At 36.9% G+C, this 27,172-nt stretch overlaps 1 protein-coding gene across 3 annotated transcripts; it reads left to right on the top strand.

Annotated features, from left to right (window-relative positions):
* LOC125668561 (uncharacterized) lies at positions 1 to 22,420 on the top strand. Of its 3 annotated transcripts, none has more exons than XM_048902838.2 (8): positions 1 to 103; positions 1,658 to 1,946; positions 16,108 to 16,138; positions 16,603 to 16,748; positions 17,052 to 17,210; positions 17,493 to 17,557; positions 17,698 to 17,788; positions 20,090 to 22,420. In XM_048902838.2, the coding sequence occupies exons 3-8, from the start codon at positions 16,109 to 16,111 to the stop codon at positions 22,005 to 22,007; spliced, it is 2,409 nt and encodes an 802-aa protein (XP_048758795.2). In that variant the 5' UTR covers positions 1 to 103; positions 1,658 to 1,946; position 16,108; the 3' UTR covers positions 22,008 to 22,420. The 3 variants fall into 3 exon arrangements, with proteins under 3 accessions (XP_048758795.2, XP_056020260.1, XP_048758794.2); XM_056164285.1 differs by lacking the exon at positions 1 to 103 and adding an exon at positions 659 to 1,075; XM_048902837.2 differs by lacking the exon at positions 1 to 103 and having other exon boundaries at positions 1,457 to 1,946.
* The last annotated feature ends 4,752 nt before the right edge of the window (positions 22,421 to 27,172 follow it).

The following is a 27,172-nucleotide window of genomic DNA, read 5'->3' as shown; positions in this document are numbered from 1 at the left end:
TCCAACTCTAAATGAAAGTAGAACAATTGTAATTCTTGGTGCATACCGGTATGAAGAGTTGCAGTTCATACTCGCATTTATTTTCAGAAATGAAATTAATTTCGTAAGTAAATCTTTTCTTTCTTTAAAAAGTTATGCTTTTTACAATTGATAGTTACGAAATATACATAACAGAACAATGTGCTTTAACTATTTTTGTATCTGATGTACATCCATTTCCACAAATGCATTTGTTGTAAGTACAAAATGGAAATCAAATGTATGACAAATTCTATTGTGTTATAGAAGAGGATCACAAAGTTGTTAGAACCAGGGCTTCATTATTTTGCTTATTCATGGCATTCAAAGATGTTTATATCGCATACTAATATGCAGGTCACTGACCATTCCGAGATTCTGCCATCTTGGTGACACAATTAAGTGTTTAGTGTATTATTTTTTAGATAAATGTTATCATTTTCCCAGATCAATGATAATTGGAGACCATTTTGCTACGTGCGGAGAGATGATTAATATTGTCTACTTACGTAACTCGACAATTGCCCAGCATTTAGCCTGCCATATGTCATATATTGGTTTGTTTTACCATCTGATAAGTGCCTACACTCTTCCATGTTTAAAAGAAAAGTTTACACTGTTTTAACCCCTGAACGTACATTTGCAAAAGGATTATACATGTAGATTAAAAATCATACCATTCAATGAATTAATAAATATTGGAGTCGTCCCGTTTTTTCGCGACAGATTCAGAAATCGATATTTGAACGTGTTCTGGGGAAATCATGAAACACTCTTCCATCTGTCCTCTCGAAACACCTCTGTGTTTTACCGTGAGTTATCCCCTTAATGATGCCCGCTTTATCGCAAAATTTAGTGAGGACATTCGAAAAGAAGGCAGTCGATGTTTAACATTAGGAACGGAGAGAAGAAAAGGTTTAATTATCTGTCTAGAGCTTCCATTCCGATCTCGCCATCATTTCAAGAATTAGAAAAGTGTGTGTAACAAATCTAATAATATTGATTTCATCATAAAATATAGATGGTATGGAGTTTGGGAAAACCGCCCATTAAACCGGTAAGATTTCGAGCAGCAAATATTCAAACAATAATTAAAGTTTAGACACAGCAGCGAGGAGCGATCGATGAGGATGACTCGTCTAGTAGCAGTGGAATATGAGGTATTATACCTGTACATTTAAAGTAACTATTCCGAGTGGTCTCTGAAATCAACGTTAGGGATATCATACGATTTTGTAATCATGTATTTTTTCCCCCAAAGTGCATAAATTGGGTTATTAGGCCAGTAATGGGGACTTGTCAAATCTGATTTTGCATTTTCTGGTATGAAGAGAGACGGTTCCAAACACAAGATTGACAAGGGCTTTCAGATACAATATCACGTCATGCAACATTAATGGGAATTAACATGCATTCTAGGAAATAAGTGTAGGTGTACCAAAACTATTAAAAACGGATCGATTCTCGCCTTCTGAACGTTCATGAAATTCATTCAGTAGGAATCAGAATTTAAAGGAATGATAAAAATGCGCTGAAATAAAGCAAATCACCAATAACGGTTTTTTGTTTTTTTTTTACTTTTTAAATTTATTATTTGACGTTTTTTCATTATAACGTTTTTTCATTATAACATTTTCAGGATATTCCGTCACTATATAGCTAATCATTGACAGTGTCGCCACCACTGTAAAACAGACAGAATCCGAGGTGATATCGATCCATTACAGAACAGCGCGAGAGAAACACATCGAAAAACGAATGACGAAAAAGCCTCTCTTTGATTTGGAATAATTTTCATCAATGGATGAGCATTATGTCGTGTCTCTGGTAAATACCATTGGATGATAAGTGACGGAGGTGAAGGGATTTCACTGCTATGTCAAGGCGGTCCTGCAGACGTGTCAACATGCCATACCATACAGTCTGAGGTTTGTCGTTTACTCTTCTGTAGGGCTTCTTTAATAATATAACCTCAACACTGCAAGCGATAGAAGCAGAGAGTAGAAAAGTCAAATAAAAATTTCAGTACAGTGTGTCCCTTGTGGTAATGCAGTTGTCGTTTAGCTGCCCAAGTTTGAATTATACCTTCTTTACGAACGCGATAATAAATTTTTACTATTGACAGCCAACGTTCATTTTCACATGTAGATCATTAGAACTATTCATTAAGAAACAGCTATTACATACCTCCATCTGGATTCACCGCATTTTCAGTATTTCATGCTTCAGAGCAGCATATAACCCATGCTTGTTAATAAGGAGGGCAGTCTTTTCCTTCCAGTAGCAGTATGTACATGTATGTTTGTTTGATTTATGGTTGTGAAGGACACGGGACCTCGTATTAAATGTCCACCAAGTCCCATGCATCCTCTGGTCATCAGGGAGATTTTTGTATTGTGTACAATATCCTATTCCATTTACAAACTTTGAAGTCTACAGTTGACAGTACGAATACGAAACGAGATGACCAGAGTTAAGTCATCACGTCGTCATTAGATGTTTCGTGTCGTTTTGAGGTGTTTCCTATCGATTTGAGGTGTTTCCTGCTATTTTTAAGTGTTGCTTGTCGTTTTGAGGTGTTTCTGTCGATTTGAGGTGTTTTCTGTCGATTTGAGGTGTTTCCTGGCGATTTGAGGTGTTTCTGTCGATTTGAGGTGTTTCCTGGCGATTTGAGGTGTTTCATGCTATTTTTAAGTGTTGCTTGTCGTTTTGAGATGTTTCTGTCGATTTGAGGTGTTGCTTGTCGTTTTGAGGTGTTTCTGTCGATTTGAGGTGTTTCTGTCGATTTGAGATGTTTCCTGTCGTTTTGAGGTGTTTCCTGTCGTTTTGAGGTGTTTCCTGTCGTTTTAAGGTGTTGCTTGTCGTTTCTTGTCGAATTGAGGTGTTGCTTGTCGTTTCTTGTCGAATTGAGGTGTTGCTTGTCGTTTCTTGTCGAATTGAGGTGTTGGGTGTCGTTTTGATTCGTGTCGTTTTGAAATGTTTCGTGTCGCTTAAGATGTTTCCTATCGATTTGAGGTGTTTCTTGTCGAATTAAGGTGTTGCGTGTCGTTTTGTTTCGTGTTGATGTTTCGGGTGTTTCTTATCGTTTCGAGGTTTTATCCTTATTTTGAGGTGCTTCGTGTCGAAGTTCTAAAAGTGCCCGAGTAAGATTTTTGAAATACAAACCTTTGAGCCGTCCATTTTAGCAAGAGTAATTTCAACTACACGTCTTACTAACACTTGTGAATCAATTACTCGAGCATTTAGGCGGTCTCATTCATGCTGGAGATTACAGCTTTAGAAATGTGATATGTTTAAATGGTAATCACGTGCATGGTGCAAAGCATCGCCAGTCTGTGGGATGGATTGTGGAGAGACTTAATATGACGTCGAAGCAGTCGATCGGTCTTTATCGTACATGGCCCATGGTGATTCAACTAACTTCAATATGTTAAAATTTCAAGTTAAACTTTGGCAAGGAGGCCGATATTGTCCTCGAACTGAGCCTGGGCGCATTTGTCTGAGTCAGAGAATATCGACCTCTTGGAATGAATGTATATTTCAATGTTGAACTACATACTAAACTTCATGCACATCCGGGTATTTGTTTTAGATTGATTATCAGAAATCACAATACTGAGATTGATAGGGAATATTGCCAATTTTACCCTCTGTATCAATCGAGAGTGGGATGAAAGATTAACGTGGTTTTTTTTTATTTTTGTTTATTACAAATGTAAAATTTTGTGAAGAAAGCAGTTGTTTCAACATTGTTATTAAGAAAAATGTTATCCAGCACATGTCATAGATTTATATAATCTCAGTTGAGATTCGGCTCGGCTGAATATTTTGACCGACGCCTTCACCGAATCTCGGAGCAGTCCTTCATAATTTATGTCTGGAAATTTACTTTCAGCTTCGGCCACTTCTAACAATTAAAAATGCACTTAGGTGACACTGCTGTTCGCTTCAAATAAGTGATTTGACTGTTAAACTAAATCTCTATCACTATTAATGCTGTATTACTTTCCATTTAGGTATAAAAATCCCAAAATGAAAACAGACACTACATTTTCCGTTCAAATGAAGATTTCCATGGTACAATATTTTATCTCCTGGAATTGAAGAGTTCCTATAGTCTGCTTTATCTAGTTACTGATACATCGTATCTTTACATACCTACTTGCATTTCGCTAATTCAAAAAACAAACTATAGGAACTCTTCAATATTGCGCCATAGAAGTCTTCATTTGAACGGAAAAATTAGTGATGGTTTATTTTATGGAATTTACATATTTAGACGGTACGTAATACAGCATTAATAGTGATAGAGATTTAGTTTAACAGTCAAATCACTTAACTGAAGCGAACAGCAGTATCACCTAAGTGCACATTAATTGCTAGAACTGACTGAAGCTGAAAGTAAATTTCCAGACATGAATTATGAAGGACTGTTCCGAGATTCGGTGAAGGCGTCAGTCCAAATATTCAGGCAAACCGAATCTCAGCCGAGATTTAAGATTTATAGAAAAGTACGATGAGTTCACCCGACTATTTGACCTTAAATGTTCTCTGCAGGTGCAAAAGTTTCAGTCAGACTTGACTCTTTATAGTGTTTATTTATGTGCAGTAAAAACGAACCGAAGCTGCTGGGCAGTATTCCGCACGATATTCACCGTCAATATCAACATTAAGATGCATTAGTCTGTTTACAAAATGAGACCCGAAATAATGTACATGTATATAGTGTTTTTAATTTTAAGGTTTTGTTTTTAAACTTAATTAACGTCCTCCAATAAATGTTTACCTATACAGACATGCCATTAGCCGTAGGTGAATTTGCTGCAATCGTGACCTTGTGAACATAAGTGAGGTGTGTGGGTCATTTATCAATGAGGTTGCGTTCGTGTCGACGTCCACCCTCACTCGTGACCTCATTTTAAAGATTTCATCCGAGAGACTCACAACTTTTACTTCTAATGACGAGCTCTTGACGAAGGAATAATTGTTGTGTGACCGGTCGACAGGGGATGCTTACTCCTCCTAGGCACCTGATCCCACCTCTGGTGTGTCCAGGGGTCCGTGTTTGCCCAGCTCTTTATTTTGTATTCCATATAGAAGTTATGTAATTGATCAGTGTTGGTTATCTTCGCCTTTCATTTGTTACCTCTTTTGACGCCTCGGGTCTAGTGCGGAGGAAGTTCGAACCTATAACCTTTCAAACTCGAAGCGAGCGCTCTACCGACTGAGCTTAATCGAAAGGCTCTTTGGTTTGTTCATGGTTGAAAAGTATAGCGCACGTATATGTTGTTCCCTTAAAATGACTCGTATATTAGAATACATCGGTTATTGAGGATGGATTTCACAAAGAGTAAGCTTTATCGAGTTATTCACGGATAAGTACTGGGCTGCTTTTTAAGTCGTACTGTCATCCTTAGATTTCATATATCAGTTTAGTCATAGGAATACATGTCTGCCATGATTTACATGTAATAGTGTTTGTGACATGATGAATATACGATGCCAACAAAAATATATGATATTGATCCACAACGTCTGGGTTTAGACACAACGTTGACATATGGTGAGACGGTGAAGAACATAAAGCTAAAATAGAAATGTCAGAAATGTTGGCTTAAAGGTACATGACCAACGTTTTGATATGTTTACAGGGTCGGTATTGGAGTTTTATGTTTTTATACAATATAAAGACCCAGCTTCCCACTTTCGCAACCACAGTGAGTCGGGATACAATTTGAGAAAACCACAAGATCATGAATAGTGATCAAGGGAGTGGATTTCATGTCAAAACTGCGTTTGTTTTGCGCATCTAATATTTACACACAGATATGATTGAGAATTAAGGTGGGAAAACGCACTTTGAGAGGATATGGTGTGCATTGGCGGTAAAGTGATATTTTCTGACATTCCGCTCACTGCCAGTGAGAACCCACGTCGTATCACGTGAACCATCATCAGGTGACCAAGTCTAATTCTAGAGACCGGCCGCGGGAAACATCTGAAGAAATCTAAAATCGATACAACATTTCTGTAGACGATGCGTGCTTGACATCCTCCTACATTTTCTTTGGTACTGAATATGACGTCACAATGGCGTGGGTGGTCCTCAGTTTTATATGATCAACTCTTTTGAAGAAAATAATCATCTCCTAATAAGTTTGGCATTATCAATGACGGCACTCAATAACACCGTTATTGGTTTAAAACCGTCAGGATTAATAGGGTCGAATAACTTGCGTGGGAATGATTGCTATATATTTTCCTGTGTCCTTTGCAAAGTCAACAATATTGGAATCGTTTTGTTGGTAGTTGTTTTTACAGACTTGTACAGTCATGTAGCTGAGGGAGAGAGCTGATAATGCGGGAATCACGCCGTTTTGCACTCCTACATTCAGTACTTTGATTGACACGTAACCATGTGGACATTAATAATGAATTCTTTTCAAATAAAAGCCCTGATAACTAGTATATTTTTATTAATTGTCCGATTTGCAAAATATTTTATGTAATATTGGTATTATTTTCTCGCTGATGGATCTCTTAAAATGTATATGAAATTATATATTTTGATGATGGCATCGAGATTATATATATATATATAGTACTTTCGTGTATGTAGTCGTGTGTTACGTTGCTATGAGAGATAAACACGACGGAAGAAGACCGGTAACACAGTCGAAATATTTCTACAAAGTGCTTAGAGTTGTTTTTTTTTTTTTTTTTTTTTTTTATATATATATATTTTACTTCGAAAAAAAGAGACTTTATAGATAGATAGATAGATAGATAGATGTGTGTGTGTGTGTGTGAGCTATGAACATTACTCTTTATATGGATAGTATATGAATTTCATTTTTGAGAATACATGGAGGTACATGTATGAACTGCATCACTGCATCCCCGTCATGCATGAACTTTTCATGAAGCACTAATATCGGCGCGGAGAGTTGCAGTTCATACCCTCATATATTTTCAAATATTTTCAAATGTGAAATAAACATTCTACTTTCATTTTTGTCGGAATTCCCATCCGATAAAGTAGACACTGTATTTATCAAGATTCTGATAGAAGGCTTCGCTTAGATACGGAAGTATTTGGTATTTCATATTTTAATTATTCTGGTTGCCAGAAAAAGAGCGGTATATTTAATGAAGAATGTGCTCAACGCACTGTTTGTTCCGTGTTACCGATTTTATTGCCATTGTTTTAATTACCTCGGATGATTTTACACAAATAAAATAACCAATTGTAATGTCTCTAAAGAGAACAGAGAAGTCTAAAACGGCAAGTTTGCATGCGAAAGTTTAGTGTTTTATGTACGGAAATAAAAATATAAAATTAAAACGGCAATATCATAACTTGGCCCAGCTGTACTGGTACGTATACGACTCAATTAACATCTATCACAAGTATCATCATGAACACTATATACTATTTATGATTACACATGTCCGTGTAATGAGGTAAATGTACGGACCCATTTTTTCAAAGAATGAAAAATATGATTTTGTATACAGTTTATTACAGTGACAGGTTTTTTAATGTTTAGACGTAAACTTGATACCGGTTAATCAAAATGCAAGTATTTAAGTCAATATTATAAATAACGTCGAAACATGGAGATAGTTATGTAGCGCTTTCGGATCTTCCCAGGCGTCAGTAAGAATCTTCTCAGGGGTCAGTAAAGATCTTCCCAGGCGTCAATAAGGATATTCCCAAACGTCAGTAAGAATCTTCTAAGGCGTCAGTAAGAATCTTCTCAGGCGTCAGTAAGAATCTTCTACGGCGTCAGTAAGAATTGTCCAAGGCGGCCGCGTCAGTAAGAATCTTCTCAGGTGTCAGTAAGAATCTTCTCAGGCGTCAGTAAGGATCTTCCCAGGCGTCAGTAAGAATCTTCTCAGGCGTCAGTAAGAATTTTCCCAGGTGTCAGTAAGGATCTTTTCAGGCGTCAGTAAGAATCTTCTAAGACGTCAGTAAGGATCTTCCCAGGCGTCAGTAAGAATCTTCTCAGGTGTCAGTAAGAATCTTCCCAGGCGTCAGTAAGAATCTTCTCAGGTGTCAGTAAGAATCTTCTCAGGTGTCAGTAAGAATCTTCCCAGGCGTCAGTAAGAATCTTCCCAGGCGTCATTAAGAATCTTCCCAGGCGTCAGTAAGGATCTTCTCAGGCGTCAGTAAGAATATTCTCAGGCGTCAGTAAGAATTGTCCAAGACGTCAGTAAGAATCTTCTCAGGCGTCAGTAAGAATCTTTTCAGGCGTCAGTAAGAATTTTCTCAGGCGTCAGTAATAATTTTCCCAGGCGTCAGTAAGAATCTTCTCAGGCGTCAGTAAGAATCTTCTAAGGCGTCAGTAAGAATCTTCTCAGGCGTCAGTAAGAATCTTCTAAGGCGTCAGTAAGGATCTTCCCAGGCGTCAGTAAGAATCTTCCCAGGCGTCAGTAAGAATCTTTCCAGGCGTCAGTAAGGATCTTCTCAGGCGTCAGTAAGAATCTTCCCAGGCGTAAGTAAGGATCTTCTCAGGATCAGTAAGAATCTTCTCAGGTGTCAGTAAGAATCTTCTCAGGCGTCAGTAAGAATCTTCCAATTCATCACAAAGGCGAAAGAAATCGTACTATAACCACCATTGTATTACAATAGGTACATGTAAGTGTGCTTTACAATAGTTACATGTAAGTGTGCTTTCTGATGTTACAATAGTTACATGTAAGTGTGCTTTACAATGTTACAATAGTTACATGTAAGTGTGCTTTCTGATGTTACAATAGTTACATGTAAGTGCTTTACAATAGTTACATGTAAGTTTGCTTTCTGATGTTACAATAGTTACATGTAAGTGTGCTTTCTGATGTTACAATAGTTACATGTAAGTGTGCTTTACAATGTTACAATAGTTACATGTAAGTGTGCTTTCTGATGTTACAATAGTTACATGTAAGTGTGCTTTACAATGTTACAATAGTTACATGTAAGTGTGCTTTACAATAGTTACATGTAAGTGTGCTTTCTGATGTTACAATAGTTACATGTAAGTGCTTTACAATAGTTACATGTAAGTTTGCTTTCTGATGTTACAATAGTTACATGTAAGTGTGCTTTCTGATGTTACAATAGTTACATGTAAGTGCTTTACAATAGTTACATGTAATTGTGCTTTCTGATGTTACAATAGTTACATGTAAGTGTGCTTTCTGATGTTACAATAGTTACATGTAAGTGCTTTACAATAGTTACATGTAAGTTTGCTTTCTGATGTTACAATACTTACATGTAAGTGTGCTTTCTGATGTTACAATAGTTACATGTAAGTGTGCTTTACAATGTTACAATAGTTACATGTAAGTGTGCTTTCTGATGTTACAATAGTTACATGTAAGTGCTTTACAATAGTTACATGTAAGTTTGCTTTCTGATGTTACAATAGTTACATGTAAGTTTGCTTTCTGATGTTACAATACTTACATGTAAGTGTGCTTTCTGATGTTACAATACTTACATGTAAGTGGGCTTTCTGATGTTACAATAGTTACATGTAAGTGCTTTACAATAGTTACATGTAAGTTTGCTTTCTGATGTTACAATACTTACATGTAAGTTTGCTTTCTGATGTTACAATACTTACATGTAAGTGGGCTTTCTGATGTTACAATAGTTACATGTAAGTGCTTTACAATACTTACATGTAAGTTTGCTTTCTGATGTTACAATACTTACATGTAAGTGTGCTTTCTGATGTTAAAAGTGTGAGCTACATGTATCTGCAAAACTCGCACTTTCTATAAACTCGGTCCATAAAATCAGGAAAAGATAGAATATAATAATGAGATATAATAACAATCTGCATATTTTTATTCAAAATCATTCATCCATACTAGTTGTACCAAATTAAAGAAAAACTTAATGGACAGCATTGGTATCATGCACGTACATACACTGCACTTATATTATGTACATACACATGTATATAGTTAAACAATTGAGTAACGACACACAATTATCATTGCAAAGTAATGGGATGCACTGTCAATACTAGTGTTCAATTCGAGCTTCAGATTGACAATCAACCCACGCCGACGGAATTCCCGCTTCCAACACATCCGAAACTTCAAGCAGCACACCAGACGGGGGTCTTTTATACTTCCGGATGCTTTCTATCGACTTGTGTCCGGTCCTACGCGTAATGATTTGTTTCGAGATTCCGATTTGATAGAAGGAAGTGACGCATGTACACTTTCCTGAATGTTTACGAAGAAACTTGGATATTAGCAACTGTGCACATATTTTTTCAAAAGTTCAGATAACTTGATGCTTATTGGTTGAGAACTGAATTTTACTTTATCATTTTCTCTACTTAAGAAATAAATTTCATTTTTGAGAACACACTAGGGTATCAATGGCAATGTTGCACGTTGACATACTTCATGAACAATTAATCGCAATCATAGCGCTTCATGAAAAGTATGTTGGCGTGGAGCGTTCATTTCATATCCTCATGTATATAGTTTTAAAAAAAAAGTTTATGTCTTATATTCGTATTCTACATTCAATTTTGTCGAACTTACCAGTCTTTAAAATAAATCTACCATATTTACTTGTATTTATAAGTGCATTGCTTATAATTGCAGTGCATTCATGAGGAAATGACGTTCATTACCATGTGTACATTGGAAATATAAACATTGTCTAGTGTCGCAGATCAGCACGCTTTGTATAGAGTTAAGACAAAAAGAAAGACGACATAAAGAGATGGGAAAGAGAGATACTCTTAGTCATTTCCTCATGAATGCACCGTAATTGTAAACAACGTGTTTATAAATACATTGTATATGGAAATATAGTACGTATAGTTTAACGATTTGGAATTAGGCTGAAATTCTTTCTGAATCCTTACACTTAGATTTACTAACAAAGGAATAGATAACATTCTTCGTCATCACAAAATTCAGTCATTTCAAGTTCACATCTGCACCCTGTATTTCCTACAAATGTACCTCTACTGTTGCATTTTTAAAATTACAAACTTTACAGTGCCTAGGTATTGACAGTCTTAGATACAATCCACCTACATGTTTACAGTGCCTAGGTATAGACAATCTTAGATACAATCCACCTACATGTTTACAGTGCCTAGGTATAGACAATCTTATATACAATCCACCTACATGTTTACAGTGCCTAGGTATAGACAATCTTAGATACAATCCACCTACATGTTTACAGTGCCTAGGTATAGACAATCTTAGATACAATCCACCTACATGTTCATGTTTGTCGTCTTCTTTCAACTAAAGTCCGGCTGGACGTGTCATTACTGGTGATGTTGATATATAGTCCGGCTGGACATGTCATTACTGGTGATGTTGATATATAGTCCAGCTGGACATGTCATTACTGGTGATGTTGATATATAGTCCGGCTGGACATGTCATTACTGGTGATGTTGATATATAGTCCGGCTGGACATGTCATTACTGGTGATGTTGATATAAAGTCCAGCTGGACATGTCATTACTGGTGATGTTGATATATAGTCCAGCTGGACATGTCATTACTGGTGATGTTGATATATAGTCCAGCTGGACGTGTCATTACTGGTGATGTTGATATATAGTCCGGCTGGACGTGTCATTACTGGTGATGTTGATATATAGTCCAGCTGGACATGTCATTACTGGTGATGTTGATATATAGTCCAGCTGGACATGTCATTACTGGTGATGTTGATAAAGTCCAGCTGGACATGTCATTACTGGTGATGTTGATAAAGTCCAGCTGGACATGTCATTACTGGTGATGTTGATATATAGTCCAGCTGGACATGTCATTACTGGTGATGTTGATATATAGTCCAGTTGGACATGTCATTACTGGTGATGTTGATATATAGTCCAGCTGGACATGTCATTACTGGTGATGTTGGTATAGTTAAAAATGAGGACTGAAATCACTTATTTCAAAAGGTTCTGAATTCAGCGAACCTCGGTCTTTCAATTGGCGACAGAACTTCATCTCTATTATGAATTCTGTTGAAGATTATGCCAGACGGTGGGCTAAATATGAACTTGGTACTTCGTCAGAATGGATAAACACTATAAGAGGAATATTAGACGCATCGAAACACAAGTGCGTACCATCTATTCTTTTGTATTTACTAAAAATAATTAGATATGTTACATGAGGAATATCATTTGGTTCCAGCTGACAAAGCGTGTAACAATATCGTCTTTGTAAGACTCATTATTACAACTGTATTTTAAACGAACTTTGCTTAATTCCCCATTTGGTAGTTGTGCCTATACTTCAGCTGCACCTATATTGGATTCCTAAACATCACAAAAGCCCTTACAAACGAGGATACTTTGCTGATTGTCTGTACCAGCATATGTTATACAGAGCCCCTATCTTTGCTTTTCACGAAAATATTAACAGCTGTGAAGGAGAAACTTCAATTGTATTGTGCCACAAAATATGACAGAACTTTTAGTGATATCTAGTGATCAGTCATTCAAAATACTTTGTTAAACACCACTCTGATTTTACGCACGAATACTCTGAAATTGATATTAAAAAGATGCTGAGTTCTTCATTGACATCTCCGTCGTCTTCCAACAGTCTGATAACTAGATATGAATATTTCCGTTTTCCATTTTTGTTGAAGAGGCAACTGTTTATGATATCAAAAAGTCTAGTCTTTAATTTATTGTGAGGAATGGTCGTGTAAAGTGTTGAAAAGTCATACGTTTTGATGTTGTTCATTTGAGAAGCTTTGCGATTTTAAATTTACTAAAAGTTTGATTTACACCACTTCTGGCATATGTTATGGCACAGTACGTTTGAAGTTTCTCCTTCACAGATATTAATATTTTCGTGAAAAGCAAAGATAGGGGCTTGGTAGAACATTTACTCGATCCAGCAATCTATCTTTCTTTGTAAAGGTTTTTGTGAAGTGTAGGAATCCAATATAGGTACGATAACTTATAGTCGTTCGACCCATTGACTGGGATATTAAATGTATCGTGTTTCATACCGATTGTTAGGCCGTTCTTGGCACACCGATTTTGACTACGGAGATCTCCGTTTACCTGATAAGGATATAGGGCTCACGGCGGGTTTGACCGGTCGACAGGGGATGCTTACTCCTCCTAGGCACCTGAACCCACCCCAGGTGTGTCCAGGGATCCGTGTTTGCCCAACTATCTATATTGTATTGCTTATAGGAGTTATGAGATTGATTACTGTTCGTTATCGTCACCTTTTATCTAAAACTGAAGAATGCTTTTGAAGCATATCATGGTTTGAAAGAGCAGTTGGAGTTTAATTACGATTACCATATGTGGAATTAATGCCAAGTTCGTTTAAAATACAGTTGTAAGCCCGCACCTAACGAAGTGATTTAGTAGGGGCTGGCTTTAGTCAGACTGAGTTGTAATAATGAGTCTTGCAAACAAAGACAATGTTGTTACAAGTTTTGTCAGCTGGAACCAAAACATATTCATCATTTAACCTAACTAATTCTTTTATCACTTCTGGTTTACTGGTACGTACTTTTGTTTTGATGTGTCAAATACGGGATTTTAACATTTATCCATTCTGACGAAGTACCAAGTTCATCTTTTTCATATTAAGCCCATCCTCTGGCATAATTGTCGACAGAATTCATAATAGAGATGAAGTCCTGTCACCAATTGAAAGACCGAGGTTCTCTGAATTCAGGACCTTTTTAAAATAAGTGATTTCAGGTCCTCATTTTAACTATATCATCATCACTAGTAATGACTTAAGAACACGTAGGTGGGTTAAGTAGAAGATGGTCTCTATCTAAGCATTGCAAGGTTTGTTTGTAATTAAAAATTTTGGATGCAGTAGTAGAAGTATATCTGTAGGAAATACAAGATTTCGAGTTGAACTTGAAATATGTTGTAATACAACACAACTTTTTATGACGAAGAATGTTGCATAGGTTTGATTATTTTTTTTTTAGCAGTTTGGGGTACATGTAATATTTCCTAAACAAATCTTGATAGGATTCGTAAACGTGCTGCAAAGTATATTTTAAATGCTCCCCTGGTGTGTGCCTTCAGTCCCCCCCCCCCTTTGAGAAACGTGAATGTCTCACCTCACAATCCAGGAATAACGCACTGTCAATAAATTTGTCCTGTTCAACTCCCACCTTACTTATTGGTGCTCCAGGTTTAATTTCCTATGCAATAATCAAATCATCGATCTGAATCAAACTATGACTTCTGTTTGTCGTCTTTCAAACTTTATCGAACCTCTTCGTTACTCTGCTGTCATTTCATTGAATGATTTACCTGTACCAAAGCAGCACGCAAATATGAAAAGCAATGTCGAATTAATTTGTGATTATGATATTTTATTTTACACATGTATTTATTCATGTTTTATATGATTATCTTTATTGACAGAAGGCCTTGGGAGAAGACTAGTGACTGGTCGTAAAGCATTATCATCATTATATTTACAAGCAACCTTTAACCTACACTTTTCCCCTTTAAAACATCTACTATGACAAACAACACACACACTGTCATGGAATTAATGGGGTTCTTTGAATGTAATGGAATAGATACTTGTCGAATGCTATGGTTTACTATTCAAAAGGATCACGGTTGGATCCTTAATTAGGTCTGGGTAATTGGAGATCACATTGCAATTAGATTGTTCGACTGATCGGACGTGTTCTATCAAGTTCGATCTTTTATCCGTGCAACAATCATGTAGTCTGTTATACACGCTAACTTTAGTTAGTTTAGCTTGGAGTATGTGCGGTCTTTGTTCATTTGTTTCTACATGTAATCAGCTGAAGGGACGGATTATCTCGAAAATTTCACAATTTCCTTTGTTCGCGACGTTGGGTCACTTTGGTGCTTTATATAATGTATCTCTTGACTTTGAACATAGTTTGTAGACCTGTCACTTTGAATATAAGAGTGCTGTTTGTCTTTAGTGTTATGTCCATCTATCCATCTCTAAAGGAGTGTCTGTGAAAGCCTTCTATTACAATGTGCCTGAAAGCCAGGGATGTAAATTCATCATCATCATATAAAATATCTCAAAATATTCATATGTATTTACATGTATGTGTATGGATGTGTGTGTCTGTGTGTATAAATGTATGTGTGTGTATAAAGCAGTGTATGAAAGGTGAAGATAATGAGCAGTGATCAATCTCCTAACTCCTATAAGCAATATAAAATAGATAGTTGAGCAAACACGGACCCTTGAACACACTGGAGGTGGGACCAGGTGTCTAGGAGGAGTAAGCATCCCCTGTCGACCGGTCACACCCGTCATGAGCCCTATATCCTGATCAGGTAAACGGGGTTATCCGTAGTCAAAATCAGTGTGCCAAGAACGACCTAACAATCGGTATGAAACACGTCATACAGCATTTGACCCATTGATAGGTTGTATTGACGAACTAGATCGTTATAACGACCATAGAATTTCCGAAATGCTGACTTCAATCGAGACTGTTGTTCAAAACCCCTGTACCATCAACTTGTTTGTCAGTAGGTTGCATCGATTTAAAAACTGATCGTTATAGCGACCATAGAATTTGCGAAATGCTGACTTCAATCGAGACTGTTGAAATCCCTGTACCATCAACTTGTTTGTCAGTAGCTTACCTCGATTTAAAAACTGACCATACGCAGAACAAGCTCTTGCGTATCGAATCAGTTGAGAGATATAAACACCATATGCAGGTGATATTGTAATATTGCTACTAAATATAGGAAGTTGACGATAGAGAAGCTGAAATCATCCCGTTTGTCATACAGTTGAGTTGTCAGTTTGCCGTTAATGTCTATTTTCAATAAAATATCTAAGTATGAAGCAGAAGTGGACGACTCTGTGGTGTCTTTTATTTCGAGCTCACAGGGATATATCGAATCGACATATGAATGAAAGTTATACGAGTATGTGACTTCTATTACAATATGCCTTAAAGTCAGGGATTTAAATTCTGTTTCATTAGAAGGAAATCGCAATTGTTCATTATAAAGAATATTTCAAATTGTTCAAAAAGTAACCTTTTAAAAACATTTTTATAGAGTATTCTTTCTTTGCAGGATGCCTCAAGGAACGGATATATCAGACAGAGTAGGTTGATTTAATTTGATAAATAAGTATTGAATTGTAAAATTCGAATATCATGTATTACATTCGTTCGATTTCTCCACAGAGGACATAGAACGCCATAAAATTCATTTCTTAGTAATCCTATCGTACATATCACCAATTTTAGACAATCTACCTCGTCTTTGATTCTGAGTGCACTTTAAACAAAATTGCAGGGTTATATTAAAACATTAAACTTATGCAAATGAATTACGTTAGATATCGTATGGCAATTAAGAAATTTACACAAACTTTTGGTAAATTTTCAGGAGATGTTTTAAAGAATTACATTAAAAACATAGATTCTATGTATCCGAGAGAAGGAACTAGATATCAAATAATAGATGGCGAATTTACATACCTATTGGTGACGAAAAACTAATGTTTCGGGCATTAATTAAAAATCAAGGTTTCATAAAACGCTTCTGTGTTTACTTTTGATTCAGAGCTTTGATTCCGGTTCCGGACAGGCTGTGCCTACTTACGTCACGCTAATTATCCTGGTGACGGGGGTGGTAGGAGGCGTGGTGATTGTTGTGGCCGTTCTCTTCTGTTGTAAATGCTGCTCAGAAAGGTCCAAATCAAGAAGAGGGTAAATACATGTACAATGAATTGTATAATCCTGAAAGTGATAATATGGAATATAACGAAGGAAGCGGCCCTCCTTAGAATTATAAAACAGTGCAATTTTGTTGACCGCTATCTCACTGTCAAGGTATTTAAAATCATATCTCGAATTCTTAGAGGGCGTGACCATGAAATCAGCGAAATTTAGACACACTTGAAATAAGCGGCTTTATGATATTTCATGATAATACGTGTACCACGGAATAGTACAATAATTCCGTATCAGTGTTTGTTTTATTGTTCAGAACCTTGCGTCTTTCGTTTTTAGATTCAACACCAGTGACTCCATCAACATTAATGACATAGAAAGGAGTGTGACGTCACCGACCTCGAAATATGAAAACGTTCATTCTGACCTGTTTTCGGACCCCAGTACCGGATCATTAGACGGGATTCTCTCCAGCCCGCGACACGACCACAGTCAAAAGTTAATAAATTATTGGATTATGCCTAAAATCTAATTCAGGATCAACTAACACATTTTAAAAATAACGTACGCCACAAACAGTAATAACTATATATTAAAAGATATAGGGTTACTTTCATAGATATCTTTATTATCCTCAAACTGTACGATTTAATGGTCGTTCCTCACGAAAAACATGAGCAGCACTAGATTTTTATCTACGGCAACTGTGGTAAGGATTTAAGTCATTGTATCACTTTACCTATTTCGTCTTTATCCAACCCTTAATTTTTTTCTTACTAGAGAAACAGATCAACTCTTCTACGAAGCATCTGAAACAACAAAACTGAAGTCAGACTTTGAAAAAGGTTAGAATGAATCTAAACTAATTAACAATCATTCACTTACTTAATATTTTTGATACTTGAACATTGATTGAAGTAGTGTCATTGATACATTTATACAATATAAAATTTATCTATTCTAAACCCTATCAATCATTTTCCAGATGACTATAAGAATGATCTTGGTAATCTAGAGTATTCCAAAGAGGAACCAAATTCTAATACCGAGGAACCAACTAACGACAAAGCCTCGAGGCGAGTATCCTTCCAGTTGGACGATCTTCCGCCCAGTCAGCACCTGCGCAAAGGAAGAAGGTTTGATCAAACTGCTCGGTGACTGTGCTTCCCATGATCCCACTATCTGCACAACTAATAATTATTTCCCCTTTCGAAATCCGGGCAACTCTGACGGCAATGTGACTATGACGTCACACTACCTTTTGTCTCTTTATTGTTATCTGTATACATGTCATTAACATCTGGAAAAGTTATAAAATAATGTCGGAATAAAATGTTTTGATGTGCATGAAATGGCATGGAGTGTCGTAATGTGATGTTACAAAGTAAACACAGCAATTTTGCACATGTTCATTAATAATTTCTGAAATAGTTACCGAAACTTTCGCGGATGATATGAATGTTATTGCAGGGAAACATAATATATGCACTTTCACGAACCAACAGTTTTTATCTTCGTTGACGAGATGAACTTCTAATCAGTCAAAGTCATATTGATTCCTTGACATTGAGCTATTTCAAGATAATTTACGACAGTGAGATTTATACATCTTGCCAGCGACTTGTATGACGAGAGACGTTTTTGTAGGTCAAAACTGTGTTATTTAGGACTAGAAATCGATCCTTGGGAAACAAAACTCACTTCGTACAAGTATATTTTTACCATTTCTGTGAGCACAAAATTCAATATAATCCACATATTGGAGAAACTATCTATATCAAATAGATGATGCTATCTGTAGAGAAAAAGAATGTCAAAATATGATCACAATATACATCTAGATCACATGTCTGTACGAGTTCGTTTTGTGCAAAATCAATACCAAAATCGTGCAATCTTATATTGTTTAAGCTAAGTAACTACTGATAGAAATGGCCGTGTTCAGAACAATCATCTTTGTATGTGAAATATTAGCATTGATATTAACACGGTATGCAACAGTGCAGAGGAAGTAAACTCAGCAGTTTGATCACCTTCATTGCCTTGTCACTGTCGTTCACCGTGTTCAAACTCATCATTACTGTAAACGTACAACGTACCGTGAAACCTGAATACGCAGAATCGAAAGACACTTATCGTGACGCGGAATATCACGTGGATTATATTAAAATTTAGCGAGTTTTATGGTGGCGGCATGACATTAAAAGTAGGGCTTTACTGATAATATACTGTAATGCAAACAAAAGAGAAGCACCTGAACATCCCCACAGTCCAATAATTCAAACCCAGTCCAGAGTAGGTTCAGGACGATTCAACTTCAATTTTGAGATGTGCTGGTATAATACACAAAGCAATCTAACGAACCACAGAAATCATTTGTTATTACAGATGGCATACAAATAGAAGGTCATCAGGAAGTGTAATTATAATTTTCACTGTATTTTAATACATTCTGTTGTGTAGATATGCAGCATACGATTCATACAGGTTCACACACACGTTATGCCAGTTTACCATATCAATTAGAAACACAACACGCAATTATCATGCGTCATATCATTTCAATTTATTTGTAGAAAGGTGTATAATATGACCTGTTGATATAAAGTAAATACCACAATCTGTTTTTAAATTCATATATATAGCTCTGCTCATAGTATAGAGAAAATGTAAATAATGGGAATATTTATTACAAACTTGTGCTAAAAGACTGTATTTTAAAATTGAATAATATTGGCAATCGGAGAAAAAGAGATAGTTATCCATAAATAAAGTATATGAACATTTACCACAGCAGTAATAACTTATCATTGACTGAATATCAAAAGTCGAAACAAATGAAAACTTTATTTCATTGATATGTGAAGTCCGCCATAAAACTCGATATATATTTTGGTTATTTTGTTTCGCTGGGAAAATGAACATTAATGTCATAAAACAAGGTATTCGCTGTACACATGTAACTGTATTCGTTACAGTAATACTCTACTGTAAAACGGAATTCTTATACCATTCGTACTGTTAAATTAATGGGGAAAGCACGAGAGAATGACGTACATACTCTATTTGCGATTCATTATTATTCCTTGGGTACGTTTACAGAATGAATCAATATTGTATGTAAAGATTATCAGCAATTCATAATGGAAAATTCTTATTATTTTTGAGGGGATCAATTTCAATACTTTTGCAATTAAAATTTCTGATGAATTTGTATTGTAAGTATAAAAAGCAACTCATTAAGCTATTTACCTTAAAGTCGATAAATCATGTGAACTATATCTATTTGCGGAAGATGAAACGAAAGATTTTAAAAATGTTTTTTATAATATTTTGCACATTGAATTTAAAAATCAAAGATTCTTTTTTAAAAATAGATACACCGATGGAGATTTCCATCATCTAAAACGATCCAGGATAGGAAAAGTCGTCCCTCGCCAGCTTTCCCTGGGGTCAAGAAACACTGAAGTTTCTGATGGACGCGATCTACCGGAACAACCACTCTCAGACAAAGTAAAGGAATCCGTAGTGAGTGAGGGGGACTCAAGGGCCCGCAGATACAGCGGGAATGAATCTCCCTCCCCATCAAGCACCCCTCTTAAAACTGAGGTGGCTGTAGAAATACACCACAACGCATTGGATAACAAACCACTTAAAAGTTTACCGAAGTTCAAGCCGTCAGTGAGCGAGAAGAAACATTGGCGCTTTAAGTTGTATTCACAAAGTATGGACGCTGCGTCAACTGAATATGAGCATAAACAAGAAGAAAGAAGATCTCGGAGTTACCACGACATTGGAGATTATGATGTCCTCCAAATAACGGAATTCAAAGGTCCCTTCTATAACACTGATTTTGATGCCATATCAGAGCTTGGGTCTTCAAGCAGCAGCAAAGTATGCTATAATGACACAGGTAGCATTGAACAGTTAAATGACGAGAACCTAGACAGTTTGGAATTCTTTGAAGAGTTTGAAATGGACACCCTAAGGATTGATGACAGCGACGACAATGAAACCATTAACGGTACACAAAAATATCGCGAACTTTGGAATCTGAGAACTACCTTTGAAGAAGAGGAGGAGTGTAGTGATACGATACGCATGGAGGATATGACATCACCAGACCAGTCACCTGATGCAGATGTTCAAAAAGTGTTCGATTCTAGAGCAAGTCCTAATGGTCAAGTGAAAGATGAAAGGTGTAGTTCTGTTGAAACAGAGCCAACTGGAGAATCAAACTCAATGATTTTGAACCCTGCGTCAGAGAAGAGACGTCAGAAATATAAAAATATTCTAGAGCGGCGGAGCGAGCAACGTTCAATACACTGCTCCCCTAATGCTGAAAATAGTTTTGATAGCATTACCACAGCAGATACCGACGGTGATCGCTCAGACACTAGTAGACCGGAAGTGACATCAACTTCCTTTGAGTCGACGACGGACAATACAGACAGTACAACAGAGAGCCAAAACCACAAACTGATTCAGATGAAGGCGGATAGTGGATACAAGTCACTAGAGACTCAACATCCTTCACATTTATTCAAGAGAAATCATACTACAGGTGAGATTGAAGAAGAAATTGTTGAATTAGAACCAGTAAGTGAGAAAGTATTTGTTCATGCGCACTCCCTTCCGGAGAGCGGATCTTCCGGTGAACGCGCCTACTTTGATAGACGCACAGGCAAAACTGCCTCTCGAAAAAGACGAGAATATCGTAGAGAACGACAAATGGTACAAGTGTATGAAAGCATTAACGAACCCGAGAGTGATTCGAAATCTGATCAGCAGTCATTTGAAAGTATAAAAGTCGCTTCGCCTTCTAGCAAGTTCTCGATGTTTTCTCGATTGTTCAAGTCAAATAAGGACCACAAAGAAAGGCCACATTCTACTCGTGATTATTCTATAGATGAAAAAACCAATACAGTGTTCCAGGAATTTCTAAGGTTTGATCCGGCATTAGAAAATAGGTTTCGCTCTGCGAGTCAACCTAGGATTCATTTACCAAAACAAAGACTTCATAGAAAACATTCGGATGTCAAGTATTTTGAGGAAAGACGACGAGACAGATTGGCTCCGGACAAACGAAGCTTGAGTTTAGGAAGCGACAGTAGCGCTAATTCCATTCGGAGACTCTCTCCCCAAGACAGCATCGAAGAGGAAGATTTAGAGGATGTACGAAAGGAGGAGGAAGAGAGCATGTCACATGATCCACTTTTACAGAGTATGTTGTCTGGTCACGTGGTACAGAGCCTCCCTCTTCCAGAAGAGGAAGTCGGAGTTGAAGAATCGTAACGATGTGTCGTGCTTCTTACAATCAATTTTTACTATTCCATCTCTCCAGAATTCAATTATTACAATGTCTATTGTCTTGCAGTGATGTTAAGTTGAATAACTCAATGGTGCAAATTATATTTTACACTATATGTAGTAGTTTGATCACTAGGATAAAAACTTGCAGTGTATGTATCAGTATGATAAAATTTATATATCGACTGACGAGTGCTTTAAGAGTGTCGAAGGACAAATGTTCTTATATATGTGATCATAATAATCCAAGTCAGCATATTTTTTACTGTGAAAATGTTGTTTAGCATGTGATAGGATCCCCCCCCCCCCCCATACTTATACTTTTCTTTTCTTTTTTTCTATTTTACATATAATTTTTTTATATATAGAAATTTTATCAAAGAAATAAATGCTAAAATATGTAATTTTGTAAACGTTACGCATGTGAAATACTGTACAATACTAATTTTCGGGGGAGGGATGTTTTCGCTGTTATTGTGATGCAGTCATACCCACGAATTTAAATCTTCACAAATATCAGAAACTGAACTACAATAAACACAAAAAATACCTCAACCAAGAAGTCAAGTCCGCACACACATGTTTATTTTTATTAAACCACGAAAAGGTAATGACCGCTAGGAAAATAATTGATTTTGCAGACTGCCTAATGTTTGATTAGGATAGCTAACGTCAAAAAACAGAAAGTTATGAAAGATGTAGTGTTGTAATATTCAAAGTAAATTCAATGTCACCCACTGATGTGTAGGCAGGTCTAGTCGGTTCTTCGTGTTGTATTAAAAATGACAAATAGTAAATATATGAAAGGATAACGAACTGCGATCAGTCTCATAACTCCTATAAGCACTACAAAATCGAGAGTTGGACAAACACGGACCCCTGGACACACCACAGGTGGGATCAGGTGCCTAGGAGGAGTAAGCATCTCCTGTCGACTGGTTACCTAAAGCCTACACTATACAACTTAAGCGTAAAGATAAAATACACTGAAACCTAACAGTAATACAGTAACACTAGTAAACAAAGGGACAATAGTCCTTGTAAGTCTCGCGCGCCTCCTTTCCCGAAAGAGCGCTGTCAATTATCTATTTTTAATGCATTCTGTATGTGAATTGTTTTACAATGTTTGAAGCCTTATAGCTAACTTTAAGTTTCGCATTGGACTTCTGACCCTCATGTCTTACATGTACGAGACTCGCATCATATTTTCTTCAACGGGAGATTGCTCTCTGACTATTCATCAATAAAATCATTTTAGTAATTCTGTAACACATAACGACCTTCAAACACACTGCATCTCATAAAAAAAAAATTGACGGATACTCTTAAGTAGAAAATATCCTTTGCCACCTCATCTTGATCTTATGTATCTACATAATACTACATGCATCGATTGGTTTTCATTTAAATTAGGGACCCGAAAAAGATGTATCAGAAAACTAAACATTGGTACGTATATCATCACTGCATTTTCCCCACAGCGTTACACGGAATTTAAAGTCGAGCAGTATCAATAGTGGTTAACCTGTAAGTGATATTCATAAAAAATATTTCAAATAAAATATGTTCAAAGTGTGGAGCATTTAAATAATGAAACGTTGCGACCGTCGCCATTTCGAATTGGACAAACCACACCCTAAACATGGCTGAGATTCGGCTCGGCTGGATACTTGGAATGACGCCTTCGCCGAATCTCGGAGCAGTCCTTCATAATTCATGTCTGGAAATTTACATTCAGCTACGGACGGTTTTAGCAATTTTAATGTGCACCTAGGTGACATTGCCACTCGCTTCCAATAAGTGATTTGACTATTAAACCAACTCTTTAACACTATTAATCCTGCATTACTTCACGTCTTGGTATGTAAATTCCTCAATAAAACTACCACTAAATTTTCCGTTGAAATGATGACTTTCATGGCGCAATATTTTATCTCCCGAAATTGAAGAGTTTCTAAAGACTGTTTTTGGCTTGGGGCATAATAATAGCTCTTCGGACAGTAGTTTCTACTGTCCGAAAGGCTATTAGTATGACCCCGGTTTCGGCGTCACACTTTAAGGAAATAACTTTAACCTGGGCTATATCTTTTGAACTAAGGGAGATAAGGGTTTTGATGTTTACATATACATGTAGATGCCTCAGGAAAATACCTTTCTTTTGGTACCAATACTTTTGACCTAGTGATCTTTACTGTGGACTTTGACCTACTATTCAAAAACTTTAACCTGAGCTATATATCTGTTGAACCAGGGGATAGGGTTCTGATATTTCATATATGAATACCTCATGAAGAGACCTTCGTTTTGGTACCAAGACTTATGACCTTGGACTTTGACCTACTTTTTCAATAAAAATTAAACCTGGATGATATCGTTTGAATCAATGGGGATATGATTGATTGTGTATTTTTATATGCCACTCATACGTTATAGGGATATGACTATGATATTTCATGTATAGATGCTTCATGAAGATACCTTTCTTTTGATACCAATACTTTTGACCTAGTGACCTTTACTATGAACTTTGATCTACTTTTAAAAAAAAAACTTTAACCTGGGCTATATATTTTGAACCAAGAGGAATAGGGTTTTGATATTTCACATTTATATGCCTAATGAAGATACTTTTCGTTTGGTACCAAAACTTTGGACCTTGTGACCTTCACTTTGGACTTTACCCTACCTTTTAAAAACATTTACCTGGGCTATAGCTTTTGAATTAATAGGGATAAGGCTTTGCTATTTCACATTTAGATGCCTCATGAAGAAACCTTTGTTTTAGTACCAAGATATTGACCTAATGACCTTTGCCTGAATTTTGACCTACTTTTCAAAAAACGTGGTTTTATCTTTTGATCCAAGTGTGATAGGACTTTAGTGTTTCAAATGTAGATACCTCAATACAAGACATTGTTTTTGGAACCAGAACTATTTACCAGGGACTTTGACCTACTTTTCAAACAACATTAACCTTTGCTATATCTTTTGAAGCCATGGGATAGGGATTTGATATTTCATATTCAGATGTCTCGTGACTAGGTCTTTGATATAGTATAAAAACCCTTGACCTTGTGACCTTGGACTTTAATATATTTTTCAAAAACATCAACCTCTTGAACTAAAGGGGATATGTTAAGCAGACTGTATAGTCATACTTCCCGGCGAGCGTCTTCTGACTGTTGTTTAAATTAGCGATACAGAAGTAGATATGTGGAAATACTATATATTAGTAATATTTAACAGTAACTCTTCAATTCCAGGAGATAAAATATTGCGCCATGGACGTCATCATTTCAACGATCTGTTTAGTGTTTACAAACTCCAGATGAAGCAAACCCTGTTTTCAGACAATTGTGAACAACTACAATTTGATTAATTTGAGATGAGATTAAAATTTCCAATATTTTTGCCTCTGATATCTTTATAACTTTTAATGATAGTCATTTTCTCGAGGGGGGGGGGGGGGGGGTCCGGGTTAGAATAGGTCCTCAGTACCCTTTGTTTGTCGTCAGAGGCGACTAAATGAGGTAATCCTTTGGATGAGACCGCAAAAATCGAGACCCCGTATCACAGCAGGTGTGGCACGATAGAGACCCCTCCCTGCTGAAAGACCGAAAACGCTGAGCATAGATCTAAATTTTGTAGCCCTTCACCGACAATGTATTATGATGACGTCTCTATCTGAGTGAAGAATTATCGAGCGGGACGTTAAACTATATATAATCGATCGACCATGATGAACGCGCTGCAGTTGTGAACAAATATAGTTCATTTATTTTAACGTCTGGGAATTACGACAGAAATAATAGTAGTGTAACGTGTAGCGGTCACCCAGCCAAGTGCTGATCACGCTCGTGTAGCGGTCACCCAGCCAAGTGCTGATCACGCTCGTGTAGCGGTCACCCAGCCAAGTGCTGATCACGCTCGTGTAGCGGTCACCCAGCCAAGTGCTGATCACGCTCGTGTAGCGGTCACCCAGCCAAGTGCTGATCACGCTCGTGTAGCGGTCACCCAGCCAAGTACTGATCACGCTCGCCGTTGCTTAACTTGCGTAATAAAGAGAGACACTCTACCACATCACTAGAAAAGCTAGCTCTCTAGCGAAGCAGTATTGCTGTGTTACTGGGATAGCGTTACTTAACATTTCCTAATTTGTCATATCCAGGTGTTGTGTTACTGGGGATAGCATTTCCCAGTTTATTAAGTGAGCCAGAATTTTCACAGATAAGTAAAAAGTTGTATTTTCAAGATTATTCTATACTGTAAGAATTTATCTTTGGTCGTTAAAATGATTTTATTTACAAATACAATCTGTCGTTAGGTCGAATATTATCTGACATGTTTCATTTCCACTGTATAGAAGCCCAGCTCGTGCCATGGCCGCGTCAAACCTAAGATGTAAAAAAGGAGTGATTACTCCTTCGCCAAACGCTCGGCAGTTAGAAGTGAAAATAACGTCTTTCGGGTATGACGGTATAAACGGAGTTCCCGTGTCACGGTAGGCGTTGGCACGTTAAAGAACCCTCACTGTTACGACCGTAAGCTCTAAGCATACCGGTGGGTCTAAATTTGTGATACTTCACCTACAACTGGTGACGTCTTGATACAAGTGAAAAATTCTCAACAGGACGTAAAACAAACAACCAAACATTGTTAGGCCGTTCTTTACAAACTGATTTTGACTACAGATTACTCGGTTTAACTGATAAAGATAAAGGGCTCATAGCAGGTGTGTCTAGTCAACAAGGAATGCTTAATCCTCTTAGACATCTGATTCCACCTCTGGTGTGTGCAGAGATCCGTGTCTTTGTTTGTAAGGCTCATTATCACAACTGTGTTTTAAACGAACTTGAAATTAATTCCACATTTGGTAATCCTACTTATACCACAGCTGCCCCTTCAAAAGATGAAATTCTTCAAAATCTTGCTTCAGTTTTAGACACATTTAATAACCTAGTCAATGGGATGGATGCATATGAGTTACCGTACCTATACTGGATTCCTAAACTTCACAAAAACGCTTACAAAGATGCATTGCTGGATCCAGTAAGTGCTCTACTAAGCCCCCATCTTTGCTCCTCACGAAAATATTAACAGCTGTGAAGGAGAAACATCAAACGTACTGTGCTACAACATATGCCAGAAGT

The sequence above is a fragment of the Ostrea edulis genome, chromosome 4 (assembly GCF_947568905.1).
Source record: "Ostrea edulis chromosome 4, xbOstEdul1.1, whole genome shotgun sequence".
In the NCBI taxonomy this organism is placed as follows: Eukaryota; Metazoa; Mollusca; class Bivalvia; order Ostreida; family Ostreidae; genus Ostrea; species Ostrea edulis.
The sequence above is the reverse complement of the archived record's forward strand: the minus strand, read 5'-3'. Positions and strand labels throughout refer to the sequence as shown.